This window comes from Salvia miltiorrhiza, chromosome 1, assembly GCF_028751815.1.
Source record: "Salvia miltiorrhiza cultivar Shanhuang (shh) chromosome 1, IMPLAD_Smil_shh, whole genome shotgun sequence".
NCBI classification, from domain to species: Eukaryota; Viridiplantae; Streptophyta; class Magnoliopsida; order Lamiales; family Lamiaceae; genus Salvia; species Salvia miltiorrhiza.
In genome coordinates this window covers 57,305,680-57,323,596 of record NC_080387.1, presented here as the reverse complement: position 1 = coordinate 57,323,596, position 17,917 = coordinate 57,305,680, and the positions used below count along the sequence as shown (strand labels likewise).

The 17,917-nt window shown below is 35.5% G+C and overlaps 2 protein-coding genes across 2 annotated transcripts; both read right to left on the bottom strand.

Moving 5' to 3' along the window:
- Nucleotides 1-45: 45 nt before the first annotated feature.
- Nucleotides 46-6,688, bottom strand: LOC130997835 (aspartic proteinase 36-like). Its single transcript, XM_057923269.1, has 10 exons — nucleotides 6,323-6,688; nucleotides 5,130-5,259; nucleotides 4,763-5,007; nucleotides 4,122-4,346; nucleotides 3,192-3,351; nucleotides 3,027-3,100; nucleotides 1,923-2,010; nucleotides 1,170-1,245; nucleotides 564-635; nucleotides 46-454 (listed from the first exon to the last, which is right to left on the bottom strand). Exons 1-10 carry the CDS (start codon nucleotides 6,562-6,564, stop codon nucleotides 309-311), a joined length of 1,458 nt encoding a protein of 485 aa, XP_057779252.1. The 5' UTR covers nucleotides 6,565-6,688; the 3' UTR covers nucleotides 46-308.
- A 1,369-nt stretch (nucleotides 6,689-8,057) lies between these two features.
- On the bottom strand, nucleotides 8,058-16,670 carry LOC130997822 (uncharacterized). Its single transcript, XM_057923262.1, has 9 exons — nucleotides 16,191-16,670; nucleotides 15,067-15,220; nucleotides 14,161-14,483; nucleotides 13,114-13,195; nucleotides 12,721-13,024; nucleotides 12,059-12,117; nucleotides 10,876-10,965; nucleotides 9,927-10,018; nucleotides 8,058-9,779 (listed from the first exon to the last, which is right to left on the bottom strand). Exons 1-9 carry the CDS (start codon nucleotides 16,592-16,594, stop codon nucleotides 8,522-8,524), a joined length of 2,766 nt encoding a protein of 921 aa, XP_057779245.1. The 5' UTR covers nucleotides 16,595-16,670; the 3' UTR covers nucleotides 8,058-8,521.
- Nucleotides 16,671-17,917: the final 1,247 nt, after the last annotated feature.

Sequence of the window (17,917 nt, the reverse complement as noted above, 5' to 3'; positions counted from 1 at the left end):
TGGCCTCTGGGAATCTCAAATCCGTCGCAGTTTTACATCTCAATATGATATAGGATGCATATATTATAACCACCTTAAGCTCATCTGTACAAATAACTATTTACACCATGTAATGTAATGCCTACAAAAACGTAAATCGTATTCTAGCAATGAGCTACAATTCACTGTTGTAATATTACTGTAAGCTTAGCCAATTTCTGAGATTATTATGCACATTTTAGGCTGAAGTTTTGTGGTCATTTACTCCAATAATCTCTTCCACTATTAAGTGTTTCCTATACTGAGCTGTTTTCGTTCAATGGAAGTAGTCATTGTATCAAACCATGCAAAAGAGCGATCATCAGTAAGAGAAATACAACACGAGGGCTGAATTTGCAACCACGAGACAGAAAGTGAGCTCCCACGAGATGTACTGAACCAGTGATTTCATCCTTTATTTGGATACTCGAGGAGCCTGACGAACATTCAACAGAGCAACCATCACAAAGGACGAAACATTGGTCTCAAGAATCAGGTCAAACCAAAGGCTCGAAAAGATAATAATGTATGCTTATAACACTTACAGTTATACTCAGTCCATCCAATTGCTTGCTTTTCTAGATCATAAAGGACCAGCTTGTTGGCAAGAACCAGATCTGCCAAAATTAGACCAAAGCTAAATTCAAAACTGAAAACGTTACCAGAAAATATAGCACTCTGACACAGTGAATAGTTTCATATTGGCCAAGAGTAGCAAAACAGCAAAACCCATGTGAGGAATGACATCTTGGAATTTAGAAAGTTTGGATGTTAAGACTGCAATTTTGTGAAAAAGGCTTAGCTGTTAAATAATTGAGAAAAATTTCTTACGTCATGCTGCTTGATACGTCAGAAATAAAATAACAACAGTCACGGTACAGAATATAAGACTACAGGAAAACCTGAGGACCAAAGAAATCTCACTGCATTCAATCAAGTAAACTTCTTCATATTTAGCAATGGATGGAAAAGATTTCAGCATTTCATCATAGCATCAAAGCAACAAATCAAACAACAAATTCTAAGGTACATTGAGCAGCTTTTGCTTAGAAAATGTTGGCGACATGTTTATGAGCTCCTTCAAGAGAGACAAACAAAATAAATATTTTTTTAATCTAAATGGAATGATGATAAAGATTGCAAGGTCCTACCTCCTAAAAGTGTAATATTCTTTTTATCCTGGGACTCCAAGCCACTGTTTTGCCAACCAATGCACATCAAGTCTTCCTGCTCAGATATAACAAGAAAAATGGAGGGGTAGTAGAAAAAGCAGATTTCAGTTTGCAGGCCATCAAAAATAGTTAAGACAAAGAAACTTTTCTCTAGATCTTGAGTAACATACTAGATATACAATTATAATTCTCAACCTCTAAAAACAAAACAACAAATAATAATCATAGATCTTCATAGCCTATCAAACCATTGGCCCTAAAATGGTAAACAACCACCATGTTGTTCTTTGTCAATTTTCTTATATTCTTTCTTGTTTAAACATATTGTAAAAGGGGAGTAGGTGTTGACTTGGAAACCATGTACACAAAAATTGCAACTGTTTCTACATACTGGAGATTGAAGATTACTTGCCCGTGGCTTGAGTTGGAGGTTGGGAGAAATATGGAGGCTCAAAGGTGGGCAGATTGCTTGTGAAACTACTAATTGCTTCATTACAGGCTTGTCACAGAAAGTTTGTCGTCAAGAGGTGGTAGAGGAATGTGCTTTTAAAGTGATTGGGGATTTGAGGGAGAAGAAGAGTGTATGAGGGTTAGGTAGACATGCGCACTGGAGTAAGGGATTGGTATCGAGGAAGAACTTTATAAACAATTTATATTACAAATATTTATACAGATATTAAAGTAAATAAAAGATAATAGGCATGTTGTACTTGTATAACATAATGTACTTACAAATGGGAACAGATACTCATGGGGATAAACCATCAACGTAAGTGAATTTTGAAAATGGAGGGTCACAGTTGGAAATCCATCATCAACACTACAACAAGTGAAGATAAAGTTATAAAGAAGCATTAACTACAAGGAGAGCTAACGAAAAGGTAAACTTTTGAGTGACCATAGATATGACTGCTGAGGATTTCATGTGTTGTACATCATTTAGAAATGAGAACCATCCAGCAGTAGCATACAACAATGACTCTACATATTCAAATTCTTCAAACCGAAATTTGTATAAGAAATAGAAACACATTTCGTTTAGCAGGATACTTCAAACATTATGCATCAGAATGTTATATTGCAAAAAGATGGACTAGCACTTAAATAAAAGACACAATCAGACATGGCAAAGATTTCATCTCTAGTCCTACCACAAACTTCATAAGAAATGTAACACCTTAAGATACATACATTCTGAAGTTATTTTAAACAGTAATGTCATATACAGTAAACTTAATATATAGTTAGTCATCTAAGCTTCCAGCGATTGCAAGAAAATAGAAGGCTTCAAATTGCTGACAATTAGACAAGAGATTTAACAGAACTTTATTTCACTTCAAAATACTTATTTCCCAGAAGGCCGAAACTAGACATAGGTTCTTGACCCAATATTGTATGCTATATTAGTGATGGAAAGTAAAGGAGTCAAATATAAAGGCCATTCAATCTCTTTACATTAAAAATAAATTATGTCAAACAGTGTTGAAAGGGTAGATATCTAAAATTGCAAATGGCTATGTTTTCAATAATTTCTGCCTTAAAGATTATCAAAACCAAATCAGAGGTAATATCAATTTGAAGAGCGAACGTAAAGAACCTAATAAGATCATATCATATGCCAGGGAAATGTGAACAAGTTAGAAGTGTCAAGGGTCAAATAAAAGGAAATTACGAATTTGAGAGCTATATAAATTACAGTCAATGACCATCAACCAAAAGAGACAAGTGACTTGAGAGCTATTAAGTACAGACACCTTATAAATCACTACCAAATAATGACCACTAGCATCAACTGAGGTTTGACTCATTCAAGAGAGCATTAACAATGGATACTACCTGCCAGAAAAATCGAAGCAAGTGTATTGATCGTGAAGCAATTGCAATTTCAGATCCATCTGCCAGGAGAGTATCTAGCAATTATAAAGGACAAAAGGGTAAGCTTCCCTCCATCATATTTGGCAATCAGAGTGCTTATCACGGAAACTGTAGCAAGTGAGATACCTTTTTCACTAGTGGTTCATAAATCACTTGTGGCAGATATGCTAATGTGGTACCACTGTCAATTATTGCTCCCCTCTTGTCTGCCATATAGATATCTGTAGTCAGATTCAGGAAATCATGACCCACTTGGATTCCAGTCATATTGACATTGTAATGTGGCCTACAATTTCATAAAATAACTGCTTTAAGAGAAAGAAGTAAATAACAACACAAGAGGTTGACGTTAACATTATAAAGATAACAATAAGTGGAGTGTTTTGTAAACAGGAAACAACAGAAGACAATCAAGTACCAACGCCGAGTTCTTTTAAAGTGCAGACCAGTACAGAATGAATCACTTGTAGAGTTGTCTCAATAGATAAGTTCAAAGTACTGCAAAACAATATTTCAGAGCAAACCACTCCCTAGATTTTGTTTAATCTTGCAGGATATGCTCTATCTTGCTCCCAGACCTAGTTTAATACTCCCTCCGTCCCAAACGAAATGTCCTGTTTTCCTTTTTGGGCTGTCCCAAACGAAATGTCCTATTTCTTTTTTTGGCAATACACTCTCTCTCTATACTTAATATTTAAATAATTTCCAACAACCCACTTTATCTACTTTATACACATTTCTTAATCTCCGTGCCGAAAAGAAATAGGACATTTCGTTTGGGACGGAGGGAGTACTATATTGAGGATGAGTTGTAAAAAAACATGTATGGTCAACAGCTGCTTCTTTTTTTTCTTTGTTTTTTTTGAAAAAACAGATAGTGTGAATCATTTGCCAAAATTACAACCCCGCCCTCCATTATCTCTATCAGATCTTAGTAAAGGCTTACTTGATAATCCAACAAAGACTCATGTACATAAAATCAACAGCTTACTACCAAAAAAATGGATTGAAGGACAAAGATAAAATTCATATGTCGAAGCTATGGATCTGACATACTGGTTTGACACCAGGGGTGTCGTATTTACTTGTGGTTGAACCACATGCCCAATAGCAAAGATACCTCCACCATTCACACCATCTAAGCAATGAGCAAACATCTTTTTCACTCTTCCAGACGAAGCTAGCTGTGAGAGCATCGATGAGTTAGATTTTCCAAAACCCAGTATTCCATTAAGTGCATCATCCGATGGCCCCAGATCTCCAGATTGTTGGGCACCACATCTGCTCAAAAAGGCTTCACTTAATTATTGCCTAAAGTGAGAACATACTAAGTCTTATATACAAGAAATCTTCACAAAGATAGGAATACAGCGAATACAACAGTTTATTATATAGCATTTGCATGTACAGCCATGAGATGGAATTACTCCTCATTTCGAGACATAACTGCAACAGATAATGAAATCATAATTTCCTATCATATGCATAATAGCACGAGCAAGAACCACCATTTACAGCAGAGAGAATCATGAGATTACGGAGAAATTATATACCGAACATCAAAAAGGAAATAATCATGAACTAATTTCAAAATCATTTCAAGGCAATCAATGTAAACATTGCTTTCACAGCTAACTGATTATTGCAGCCCCTAGGCGTCCAAATTATGCCATAGTCATAAAAAAACAATAACATACCCAAAAATAACACTTCCATTTGCCGATTTTGTTTGCAAATCTCCAGAGATTCGATCATACTGGACAACATCCTCAACAAAGTATCCTATGGTATAGCTCCCATCTCCATAAACCTCAGTATACAAGCATGATGAATTAGCATTGCAACCTGATAAGCCTCCACCAATCTCTTTACAAAAATCTTGATCACATGACACTAGTTTTCCAGTAAGAGAATCTTTTGGATTGTAGAGTGGAAGTTCTATCTGCCAAAACATAAATTCAATCACAAGATAACCAGAGATGAAGGAATTCTACTGTATTAAGACCACTAAAACCTCATCCTAGACCCAAAGTACATAGGATACAATTGAGGGTCGGATCATACACCATGGTAGCCTCGTCGGGGGCATTGATGGCACTGAATGCAGTTAACCCAAGTTATATCAGTTCCAGTGTCAACCTGCACATAATAATCTTTTGACGGTGTTCCAATGCCTATTTTAGCATAGTAGAGCCTGTGCCATCAAATACATAAGCAAGAAGAATGCTGTGAGATTTGGCACTCATGTGCAGAGCTTAGAAATTATACCAATTGCTTTTCATTTTTATCTTTCTGAAGGAGAATGTTCAAAAATCATATTCCATGAATAAATAACAACATTTCAAGTAACTTGAAGAAACACATAATACTTTGCAAACTGATTAATAGAAACATTAATTGTCAAATAGTTAGCATCTTATTAGTGCAAAGCTGACTATTGGCATGTGATCATGCTTGTGCGAGACCAAATGATCTTGTACATTCACATGTAAGTTATCTCATATTGGTTCACATTATTTGCAGAAATCAGTGGTGGAATTGATCTCAAGATAACACAAGCCTATCATACCATATAAACTTGGGCAAAAGTAGAGCCCATAGACAACTATGCATCATTGTATATATAGTGCAATTTGTAACTTACACATGCAGACATGATTAGTGCGTACATAAGAAAACAGTACAACATTCCATCTCAGACCCCCTTTACAATCCAATTATTCCTTGGATTCAGCCGAGAATAACAATCATGGTTTTCATAAACTCCCATCAATTGGCAAAGTAGCAAATTCACCTTATACACATATACAATATCCAACTCTGAATTGACTAACTGATACACAAACATTTGACACTACAACAGTAAAGCACAAACTACTCAGGAAACATGCAATTTCCTAAAGAGCAAAAGAAAACAATAGAAAACTAAAAACTTCAGAAAAAAAATTAAAACCAGAATTTTGTTTGCCAAGATCCAGCGTAGTTTGGAAATCACAATTCCACGAATTACACTGAAATCAAGCATCAATTCACGATGAGAATAAAAATCCACCACATTCAAATAAACAAACTACCAAAATTACCCATTCTAATTATAAACCAGACTTCGCAAACATAAAATCACCAAAACAATTTGCTCCATTGAACTGGAAACAATCACCACCAAATTCCAGCACGTGAAACTAACACCATCGCCTCCTCTATTCGAAAGCGAAAGGAAATCACAAAATGAAAAGAAGTAAGGTGGAACAGCTCACCCGGACGCGTCAGGACGACCGGTTCCACCGAGGGGCAGGTCGACGCCGGCGAGAATGGAGAGGTGGCGGATATCATCGTGAGCTCTGAGGGTGCTGAGACTGGCGTCGGAGCCGGCGAATTTGTAATTCACTTTGATGACTCCGGTGGCGCCGCCGCCGCTTCCGCAGACTGGATTCAGAGAGAGAAAATTGAGGAGCGGCGGGAGAAGGAGGAGCAGTAGAGAGCGGAAGCGCGGCTCCATTTTCTGTGTTTCTCACCTTCTGTTCTGGGTTTCTGCTGCAGAAGTCGTTCGTCAAGTGATGATTGTCGTATTATTTATTTATTTATTTATTTTTAAATATTATTTGGGGGCATTTTTGTCTCGTAATTAACTTTGTTCAAACTTTGAAATGTCCGATTCTGTAATACAGATCAAAAAGGCTTGTTAGAATCTGAACTCGATACTCGAATTTGATACGAATATGATGATAGTGTTAGGCAGGCTTTCACTTCATTCATTTTTAAAACCTTTTCTTATTTCAAAAACAATTTTTTTCCATTTTGAATTAGGCACATGGCATTTGAAAAGTTATTTTACTCTGGTATAGTTTACAAGCATGGTCAATATTTGGGATTTTTTTTTTTTTTTTTTTTGAGAAACTAGTTTTAATTGTATACCCGATACATAAATTATACTCCCTTCGTCTCTGAAATAAGTTCCTCTTTTTCTTTTTTGGGACGTCCCCTAAATAAGTTCCTCTTTTTTTCTTTCCATTTTTGGACAACTGCTCCACCACTAATAATACTTTATTTATTCTTACTTTTCACTTTTTCACCACTCTCAATACTAATTATAACATTTTTTTATCTTTTCACCACTACTCATACTAATTACTCACTCCGTCCGCCAAAAGTATTCCACTTTGGCCGGGCACGGAGTTTAATAAAATGTGTGATGATGTTGATGTAGTGGAGAAAGGGCCCCACCACTTTATGAGATGTGTGGTTGAGATTGAATTTGGGGTGGGTTTTTTGTAAATAAAGAGTGTTTGTAAGGATAAAATATAAAGGTGGATGGTGGGACCATGGCTTAAAAAGGAAAGTGGAATACTTTTTGCGGACGCCAAATATAGTAATTGTGGAATACTTTTGGCGGACGGAGGGAGTATAACATACTCCCTTCGTCCCTGAAGTAAGTTCCTCTTTTTCCTTTTTGGGACGTCCCCCAAATAAGTTCCTTTTTCTTTCTTTCCATTTTTGGACAACTACCCCACCACTAATAATACTTTATTTATTCTTACTTTTCACTTTTTCACCACTCTCAATACTAATTATAACACTTTTTCACCTTTTCACTACTCTCAATACTAATTATAATATATTTTTCTCCACTATCAATATACTTTACCACTTTTCCTTAAAACTCGTGCCGTCCCCAAAGAGAAACTTATTTTGAGGACGGATGGAGTATTTTTTTCCACTATCAATACACTTTATTATTTTTCTTTAAAATTTGTGTCGTCCCCAGTCCCCAAAAAGGAACTTATTTTGGGGACGTAGGGAGTATGAAATTTTGGTTGCGTGAGTTAATGTACTACCAGTGCAATGATTGTGTTGGTTTTAATTGTATGTTGTTTATTGTAACGATTGTAACAAATTATATTTGAAGAGGAAAAAAATGGCTTTCCCGATGATAATCTTAAACAGCTATTTACTCATTCACATAAGCAAAATAAATGTAATCACTGTTTCTAAAAAAAAAAATGTCATCACAATAAATCTTTAACTTATCATACAATATTATCTAAGAAACTCCAAATCTTGAATATGAAAGTTATCATTTCCCTGAAAATAAAAAGGTTTATCATATTCTACACCCATCCTATCCTATTCTTTCTAAAAGTAAGTTTCAGAGTTCAAAATACATTCACATTTTTCAGCCAAAAGCCTAAGCAAAAATAAAAACAAAACTCCCCTACAAGTATGTATATAAAGGTAACTCAAAATCATGTAGTGCTGCTTTATAAGGAGATTGTATACAACATTGTAGGTGCTCCAAGTCCAGATCTATCATATGATTCGAAAGGGAGTTAAGTTGGAGGGACTCATCTGTTCACAGGCTCAGAGACGCGCCCGAGGCCTTCAAACACCATCTTAGTCCTCCAGTCACACATGAGTAATGTGCACGTAAAGCAACCGGAGAAGGCTGAGTAGAAGCTTCATGCACCAGGCAAGGACGTAGCTTTAAGTGCCCCTTGAATGTCTTCAAGACAAGCTACAACATCTCTGTATTCTTTAGTGTCGGAAAAATCTATAGCTTGTTTTATTGTACTCTTCAAATGCATCTCGGCAGCAAACAGTTCTCTACGGCTGTTGCCACGCGAAGCAAGTTCTTGATACACCTTGCACAGTTCCAAGGAAGCATTTGCAAATTTCACAAACCGATCTTTGTCCTTCCACAAATCAGATCCTTGGTATGATCTAACTTGCTTAAGCAGAGCCTCGGAGCACATTGCTAGATCTCCTTTCAGTTTGTGCCACCTTGCATATAGTCCCCATATCTCACCATTTCCACCACTTTGAACAATCTGTCTTAAGATTTTCCCAATCAATTCGATCAGGTGCTCAGTTTCCCGACTTCTGGCAGAGTCAATTTGCAAACCATTTGTTCCATTGGCATTAGCAGTAACATTTGAGCTAACATTAACAGGGTCAGTATTACTGCTATCACTATTTGGTACATTAGATTCTGACTGAGTAACCAATTTGCGTCCTTCAATTTCGAGCATAATTCTTTCCAACAACCCAGAGTCGAATCTTTTCTTATTAGTCAGGTCCAGCACCTTTTGCAAAGCTTCCATTGCCTGGCTTAAGTTTCCAACATCAACAGCAACTTGGCTATAGTTCTCCCACATTTGCCAGCTCTCTCGCTTCAGCTTTAATGCTTCTTTAAATGCAATGAAAGCCTCCTTGCTTCTCTTTTTGACCATATGTAAACAAGCAATATTATTCCAAGCCTCCCCATTTTCAGGATCAAGTTGAACTGCACGTGTGAAACCATCCAGTGCTTTATCAACATCCCTAGACTTTAACGCAGCAGCACCAAGCGCGAACCAGCCATCTGGATACAAGGAATTCAAACCCATAGCAGACTCCCATAAGATTTTTGACTTCTCATACTCTCCTCGGTTGTAGGCAGAGCGAGCAAGAGATCGATATGCTCTTGCAGAACGCCTACCCGAGACTTCAAGGGCCTTCTCATAGGAAGCATCGTCATTTGTAACATCACCAAGAGAGCACCATAACCTTGGGTCAGATGGCTTCTCAGATAGGCGCTTCTTGATGAGTTCAACAGCTGCTGCTTTCTTATCCATTAACTGGTAACAGTATATCAGATTATCCCATAGCTCAAGATCCTCATAAATTTTAAGAGCCTCCCCAATCAAGCCACAACTGACCAAAAGATCACCATATTCCCTGAGAAAGAGTTCAATGACGGTCATATAGCAAGAAATTATCTAAAATGCAGGATACTGCAATGTGATAGGTATAGATTTCGCATAATCCTTTCCTTTCAGCTAAAAGAAGAAAGGATTGCCCTAACAAAGTAAGAAAGCAGCATACTTGCGCAGTGCAGGAATCGGAGGCATATTCATTCCAAAGCAGTAATATAATCTTGCAGCAACTCCAGGAGAATGGTTGTATACACCTTCCACCTGTCATAGGACAATAGTGAATAGATGATTGCAGGCAATGTTAGTCCAGGATTGAAATACTTACTACAATCAAAAAGCATGCACTGATTATCCATAATAATGATCATTGCAACAATTAACACTTATTGTTATGCAAGCAAATGGGCAGAACTTTACACATAATTCATGTTGATAAACTTAATTGAAATTTACATCCATTAAAACTGAACAATAGAGGGTTTCCCTTCTCAGAATATTTTCTTGATAGCCATATTCCCTTGTTTCTTAAACAAACAACTCAATATTGTGTTTGAATTGGTCAGCTATGCTACCCATCTCATTTTTATTTAAAATTCACAGCACATGACTTTTCATGAATGATAAGTTACATGATTAAGTATTTTTATCATCATTACTAGGATATCTCCAATCTCACCGTTGCAATGGAATATGAATCAAACAAAATTAGCTCAAATGATAGAAATTATCAAGGGCCTTGGGATATCCCAAAGTTTCAATCCATCTTAGTAAACAATGGATTAGCCTATACTATTTTTATCTATCTGGGCTAATCGCTAATAGTAAATGCCCCATAAGGACTAATAGGCATAAGAAAGTTCCTTCCATATGTTCAAGAAAACTTGGTAGACTTTTCTAAAAAAGTAAATTAAATAAAAAGTTGGTAGATATACATTGTTCTCAAAAATTAATTGTTTACCACTGTCGACATGATATAGAAAATGGAAAATAATGTACTTGCATACTCATATTCATATATCCTAAGAAGCCATATGCAGGAAGGATAGAGTGACAGGTGTTATTGATGATAACATGGAATATAAATGTGAGATTGGCAAGAATAATGAGACAAAATATACCAGTTGTTCCATCATCATCAATGATCGCTGCTTTGTTCTACTACGACTTGATTCCCACCGGACACGCAATAAATTACAGAAACACTGAAGCTGGAAAATTAAAATATTCAGATCGTGATTAGCAAGTCAAGAACCAGTTAAGATATAAATGTCATACTTGACGACTGTGACAAAGGGATGTGATCCTCAAAGTCACAAAAGAGGAAAAGCAAAAAAATGCTAGGCAAGCATTAATATGTTTAATTGTGTATCTTTTTTTTTTTGAGAGCCATTAATTGTTTACCTTTACTATTATTTTAAGGAGAATTTGCAATATGGATGCAAATACAACTGAATAAGTATAAAAAGGGCGCATCACATAAACCCTCAGCATACTCTAAGCAATTTACAGTTCTCCAGACAATCAAATTGATGTAAGATATTAATTTTTAGTCAATGCAAGCATGAGACCTATATATATATATATATATATATATATAGAGAGAGAGAGAGAGAGTGGTTCAAATAAAAACTTCTTATTGTGAGAACTGCAACAACTCTGCACTGAACCTATAACTGGATTCTACACTCAGCAAATATCACGAATTACTTATAGGTTCAATGCAGTTACTCATAGGCTGCAGTAACATATATGTTTAGTGCAGGTTCTCACAGTTTTCACAATAAATGCATACCCCAAAATATGCGTGGCTTATGCATGTGTAGTAGATAATTTATGTTGGATGTTGTTTTACTATATGCAAGATGTTATTTGACTACATAAAATATTTGCAAATGCATATATATTTGTTAGTTTATGCAGGTTTCTATTTGACTATATATAGTTTCTTGTTTTAATGTATGCAGGTCTCTCATTTTTGTATGTCTCTTTTTCTCTTCTCCAATCAGCACAAAGCCCTTCCCCAATTTTGTCATCTCTCAACTTTGTTGAATACGGCCAAATTAGCCGCCGGAAACCACCACAGCCTCGACATTGGCCCCTTTTTTCATCTCTTAAATTTTTCCGACGAATTCGCTTCAACACTACTACCGCCCCTTTTTCTCTTTCATCATAAAAGCAACAAATGCAGTTAGGGTTGAAATTATTCCCAACCAAACAGCCTCTTATTTAATAGGGGAAAGAGATACTTTGCTTAACTAAGAATAGAGATAAATTTTCAAAATCAATAAAAAAATATCTTACCATGAATGGAGATGAACTTTGAGAATCAATAGCCTCTATATATGGAGCCATTTCCCATTCTGAAACAGAACATCAAGAATAAGGTTTCCCAAAAAAATGAATCTTGACATTAGTTGAAAACATGCAACCACAAATCTCCACCATCATCTGATTTAATTCTGTTAGGCATATAAGTTAGGGAGCCCTAACTTAACCTAAAACCATGGTCCAAGGTAAGGGTTGACCCCCCTCTTATATACCATTCCACACTTTTGTGTAGAATCGATGTGGGATATCGTAACAATCCATCCTCCATTAAGACCGGACGTCCACGGACAGCTCTCAGCCTCTCACTCTGGGGAGCCTTCGATTAACCCAGGCAGGTCGCCTCTCTCCCCAAGTAGCCCTCTCCCGTAAACTTCCGGATTCGGCAGGTTGAACCAAATTGTTAGGCATATAAGTTAGGGAGCCCTAACTTAACCCAAAATCATGGTCAAGGGTCAGGGGTTGACCCCTCTTATATACCATTCCACACTTTCATGTGGAATCAATGTGGGATATCGTAACAAATTCATCATTGGGTAGTAAAGGTTGCCAGTTTTGACAAGTGTGAAAGAAAAAAAATGAAATAAGAATTACTAAGAACATAGATCTCAAACAGCTTCAAAGAAAGAACAACATACTTTGCAATTCATCATTGCGAGCTCTTTTCTTAACCAAAAGGCATTGCGCCAGAATTAATGCCTGTTGTGTTGCAGTCAATGGAGTGGCTGCAACAGAATGCTGCTTAGCATCCTGCTCAACACTTTCAGAGTTTCTCTCATCTACTACGAATCTAGGGGTCATTAATATATCAGAATCTTCATAGGTTTCACAAGATTGGGGAAGTGGAGAATTGTTAGTACTGCTGGACTCGGCGCTTACTGGCAAAGAGATGTCTCCATTATTTGTTCCAGTAACAAGACGAAGTTGTGCTCTTGGTTCCACCTATATACCCAGTAATCATCAGTGGATACAGAAAAAACAAGAATCTCCATCTAACTTCATGAGGTACGTGTGAAAAACTGAAATCATACCTGATGCATAGTCCGAAATCCCAGAGCGCCAGTCAGATAAAAGTTAAAGTTGGATACCTCTGCAGCAGATTCAAAGTGCCGCCTGAAATACATATTTATCATGGAAAACTGTGACTACGCAGGCTAAATTAGATGTGATATTCCATTACCCTTAAATAAAACAAACCTAAATCAAATAGATAGCTATAAAATATATGAAGAAAAAACAAAACCAGCCATAGACATTATTTGAGAATTTCTCATACAAAGATTGTAAACTTCTTATTGCTCAAGACTCAAGAGAAATTGTGATGGGCAAGTAAGGAAAGGCTGTCAGCTAGAGAAGAAAGGGGCACAGATATATGATGTTGATGCCATCAACAAGCTCGTGCTTGTGAGTATCAAATAGCAAATCACCAATATACTAATCCATTAAGCAGCTTATATATGTTGGAACATATAACTATACTTTGGAACTAGATAACATGCATCGAAAATCTGCCAGCATTTACAGAAAAACTATAGGCATGCTCCACTCTTTACGTGGTTTGTGAAAAAGACTAATACCATTAAATAGAAGAAGAGGATTTCAGATAAGCAAACAAGTTTTTGTCTTTTATGATCTACATACAAGAATACTTCTTATTAGCTTTCTACGATCATCTAATAACACCAAATTTTCTCAATAGACAACACTATCATACATGCATTTGGTTATATTTATAGCATCACATGAACCAACCACGATCTCTAATTCACTATTCAAGACATTGTTTTCCTTGTATATCTATGTTTTGATGTATTTGACAGCAACTAACCCACCCACCCTATGCGAGACATGTCACCATTCAGTGTTACTAATTTTTCCATCTTTTGGTTGTTTTCATTCCTAGTATATAGGTTGCGTGTCTTTGGCTTATTATGTATGGGACTTGAACAGCTACATCCTTCACTTATAGCATCCTGGTCAATAGCATCTGTACATATCGTTATCAACAATAATAACAACTACCAATCAAGGATGAATAAGTGTTGATTCAAATACATAAAACAAATATGCCGACTCACTTGGAAGTATCTACACGTCCATAATAAAGCTCCAGCATCCCTGTTTCTAGCCAAAGCGTAGACAGTATAGTAGAACAGTCTTCATTCGGCGACCAATACTCTTCTATCTTCTCCAAGGTGCCCAAATAAGAAAAACTTTCATTGGTACAGACTTGTAACAGGTCAAAAAGAGAAGATGAGCGCTCATCCAACAATTTCTGATGCAAGAACAAAGCTCTGGCCAACCACCAGGATGTGCTTCTTATTCCATCTATGGAAGAAAGACTTTCTTCAAATAGGGCATCTTTCATCTTTAGCAGAAGAGTCTTTCCGAAAATTAAGTACTGCAAGTAAAATATATAAAGCCAAAAATTTAGTAGGGCAAAAACACAAAGGGATTTAACTAAGACAACAAATAATTGAGACAAACAAGAAAGAGATAGAACTTTTACACAACAGATAATATTCAGTTCTAGGCATATATTATGCTCATAATTGTGAATAAATAAAACACCAGAGAATATAGAGTGCAAGTATGTAATAAGCTTGTTATACTATGTTCAACTTTTTCGCTGTCTTATTTCATATTTGTTTGAACCTTAAGTCAAATTCAAAGTTTTTAAAAGCCTACATTTTTGTAATAAAATATTGATTCTATGTATGGAATAAAATGAATAGAATACATGGTACAGGGAAAAAATTCTGATAGCAACAAATTGACTTATTCTTTCATTAAATGAGCATGATCATCATCACATGGTCCAATGGAGCTATTTACCCAACCACAAATGACATTTACTCAAGACTCGAAAAGAAACACATTGCATCACGACATTGAAGAGAATTATTTAGAATCACTGAACAATGTAGATGTCATTAAATAATTCGAAGGAGTAAAACAATTTGAAGAATAGAAGCTACATATACCTGCAAGTTAGAGAATTTGGCACAAAGATCAGAGCCAATAGACATGAGTTCCTTGTGTGCCCATGCTTCCCACTCCATCCATTCCTCACCAACTTTTTGGTACTCAAGGATCGACAATTTTGCAAGCGGCATCAAAGGAACATTAACTGATGGCCTGTTACAAGATCACAGAAATAGAAAATGAAACTCACTCTGGTCATCATTTGAAAACTTGTGACTTAAAATTGAAAAATAGTAACTAAGATTTTTTTTTCCTGTTTTAAATAGCAAATATATAGTCGTATATGGTTTTTTCTTGTTAAAAGAACAGAAAATGAATCCATACACAATCACCATAAAGCATTATTTGTCACACCCTATGGTTATTCGGCTGCAGCAGATTCCAAGTGTTGCATAAATGCTTCAGTACAAAACCGAAGGTGGGTTTTGGCCTAAAAGACACACAATCGAAGTTTAGAATATTCACCAGCTAAATTACAGAAGTGTGACTTACAAGATTTCTTTTTATGCATCAGGGTGCCTACTAAACAAAATTCAATAAATTGTTTAGAACCTAAATTTACTGACTGGTCTCAATCTTCCTAATACCTCTATTTTCAGTGTCGTGGATTTGAGACTTGTGAAGCCTGTCACCTGTTATGTTTCGATATTTAAAAAATGTCCATATCAATAATGTTATTTTAAGCTGAGCATACTTCAGTACGAAAAGTATTACATGTATCAAATAAGTAAACAGGATCACATGTACTTATCTGCAGGATCAATTAACCTCATGGTCCTCATTTGATATCAATCACAGATTCCAAAAATATTACACCTAGAAACATTTTTCATTTGTTTCAATGGCCATTTACCCTTTACAATCAAGAACTTAAAGATATGATTTATTCAGTATGATTTAGTATAAATTAACAATATCAAATAGTTCAATGCGATTTATTCTCTTACGAGTAAGAGTCGCGTCATCATCTACTACTTTAAGCTTCAAAAGTCTCAATCTTTCTCTATAAGCATGCATATCAACGAAAACTCAAAACTAAAACAGCTAAACATCATAATTAAGACCACAAAATCAAATTAAACGAACAAAGCTGCGACTGCGCGAGAAATCACAAGTGACTGACCCAGTAAAGTTACACTGAGTGAAGGCAAGCAAAGAAGCAACCGCGATAGCCATCACAAGCAGTGCTTTATAACCCTTTTCCACTGAGTCCTCACTGCCGCTGACATTAAAAAACGAGCTGACGCACTCGGGCAGCAGCTCGGAGTAGAAGCGTTGAGCTGAATCCAGCGAGTCGAGTTGGAGACTGGAAAATAGGGCTTGAGAAGCGGAGGAGGATGCAACAGCCTGAAGATACTCGCCTGATTCTATTAGAATCACGACGTCGTTTAGGAGGGAGTGGAGGTGAGGGAACTGGGGCGAGGATTGGGTGCGCGAAGGCGGCGGTGCGGGAGTGTTGGATGGTATGGAGCAGCGGAGGAGGCGGAGCTCCAAAGAGCGGAGGAGAACGGCATCGTTTGCTGCCATGTTCGAACAGACGGAGAGGGAAAGGGTGAGGGTTTCGCTGGCGGCAAATGGAGGCTGACTGCGTAACACCACATTACCTCAATTTTGATTTAAAATTTATTATCTCAATTTTATTTTATTATTCTCTTACGCTTCCAAATGCAATACACAAATCGCGGTATAATTATTTATTTTAAAAATATTAAATTATGTAAAAATATTAAAATATTATTATTTATGAATTAAATTAATTGACAATAAAAAATATGCTAATTTAAAAATTAATAATTTAATTTAAAACAATGTATCAATATCATAATAACAATATTACCAACTTAATAAGTATGATATTAAATTTAATGAGTATTATACAATTAAATACATATAATATAATTAATAATAATAATTAAATTTATAGATAGTAAAACAAATAATTTAAGTCAATCTCATTTTAAGAAAACTATATTAAAAAGTCAATATTTCAATTTGACATTAATTTCAAAATTGAATTGTCTTTTTGAAGTTATAATAAAACCAAAGGTTTATTTGCAACTTATAATGTTTCTTTTTATTTTTTTATTTTATTTATTTCAAATTATGAAATTCGATTAATTATAAAATATTTAATATGCATATTATATTCAAGATCACAGTAAGAACCAGTGACGAAGCCAAATTTTCAACTCAGGGGGTCCAATTTTTTTCCAATAAAATGAATAATTAAATAAAAATTAAATTAAAATAAATCATAATCATTAACACAATTATAATGTCATTTTAATTTCATAACAAGTTAAAAAATAAAATAAATATGATTGTTTTAGAAATCACAACTTTTCTCTCATATTGTTCATGTTTCGAAACATCTGCATAATAGTTTCATTATCAACATTTACAACACACGTCATTTTTGACGTAAGATAGTAGGCAATCGTTGAAAAGATTGTCTACATACGACTGCGAAGAACACTCTTGAATAGCAAATATATATTTTTAATTTAGAATACAATACTAATAAAAAAATCCAATATAACAATTAGCAAACATATTAATAACTAAGCACGATAATATTTCCTTAAAAAAAACTAAGCACAAGAATAATTAGAGTCTGTAGAGATTTAGACAACGAATAGCACAAGCAGAAGAACAATTAGCACAAAAATTTGCAAGCATAAAATGAATTTAAAATAAGGAGGAAATCTAAAATACCCACCTTTTGCAAACTACATTTCTCATATACCCACTTTTTCAAAATGATTTACCTCGTACCCATTGTATTATTTTAATATTTCTTATGCTAAATAAATATGTGCATAATGATTGGGCGTGTGATTTGCAGTGTGG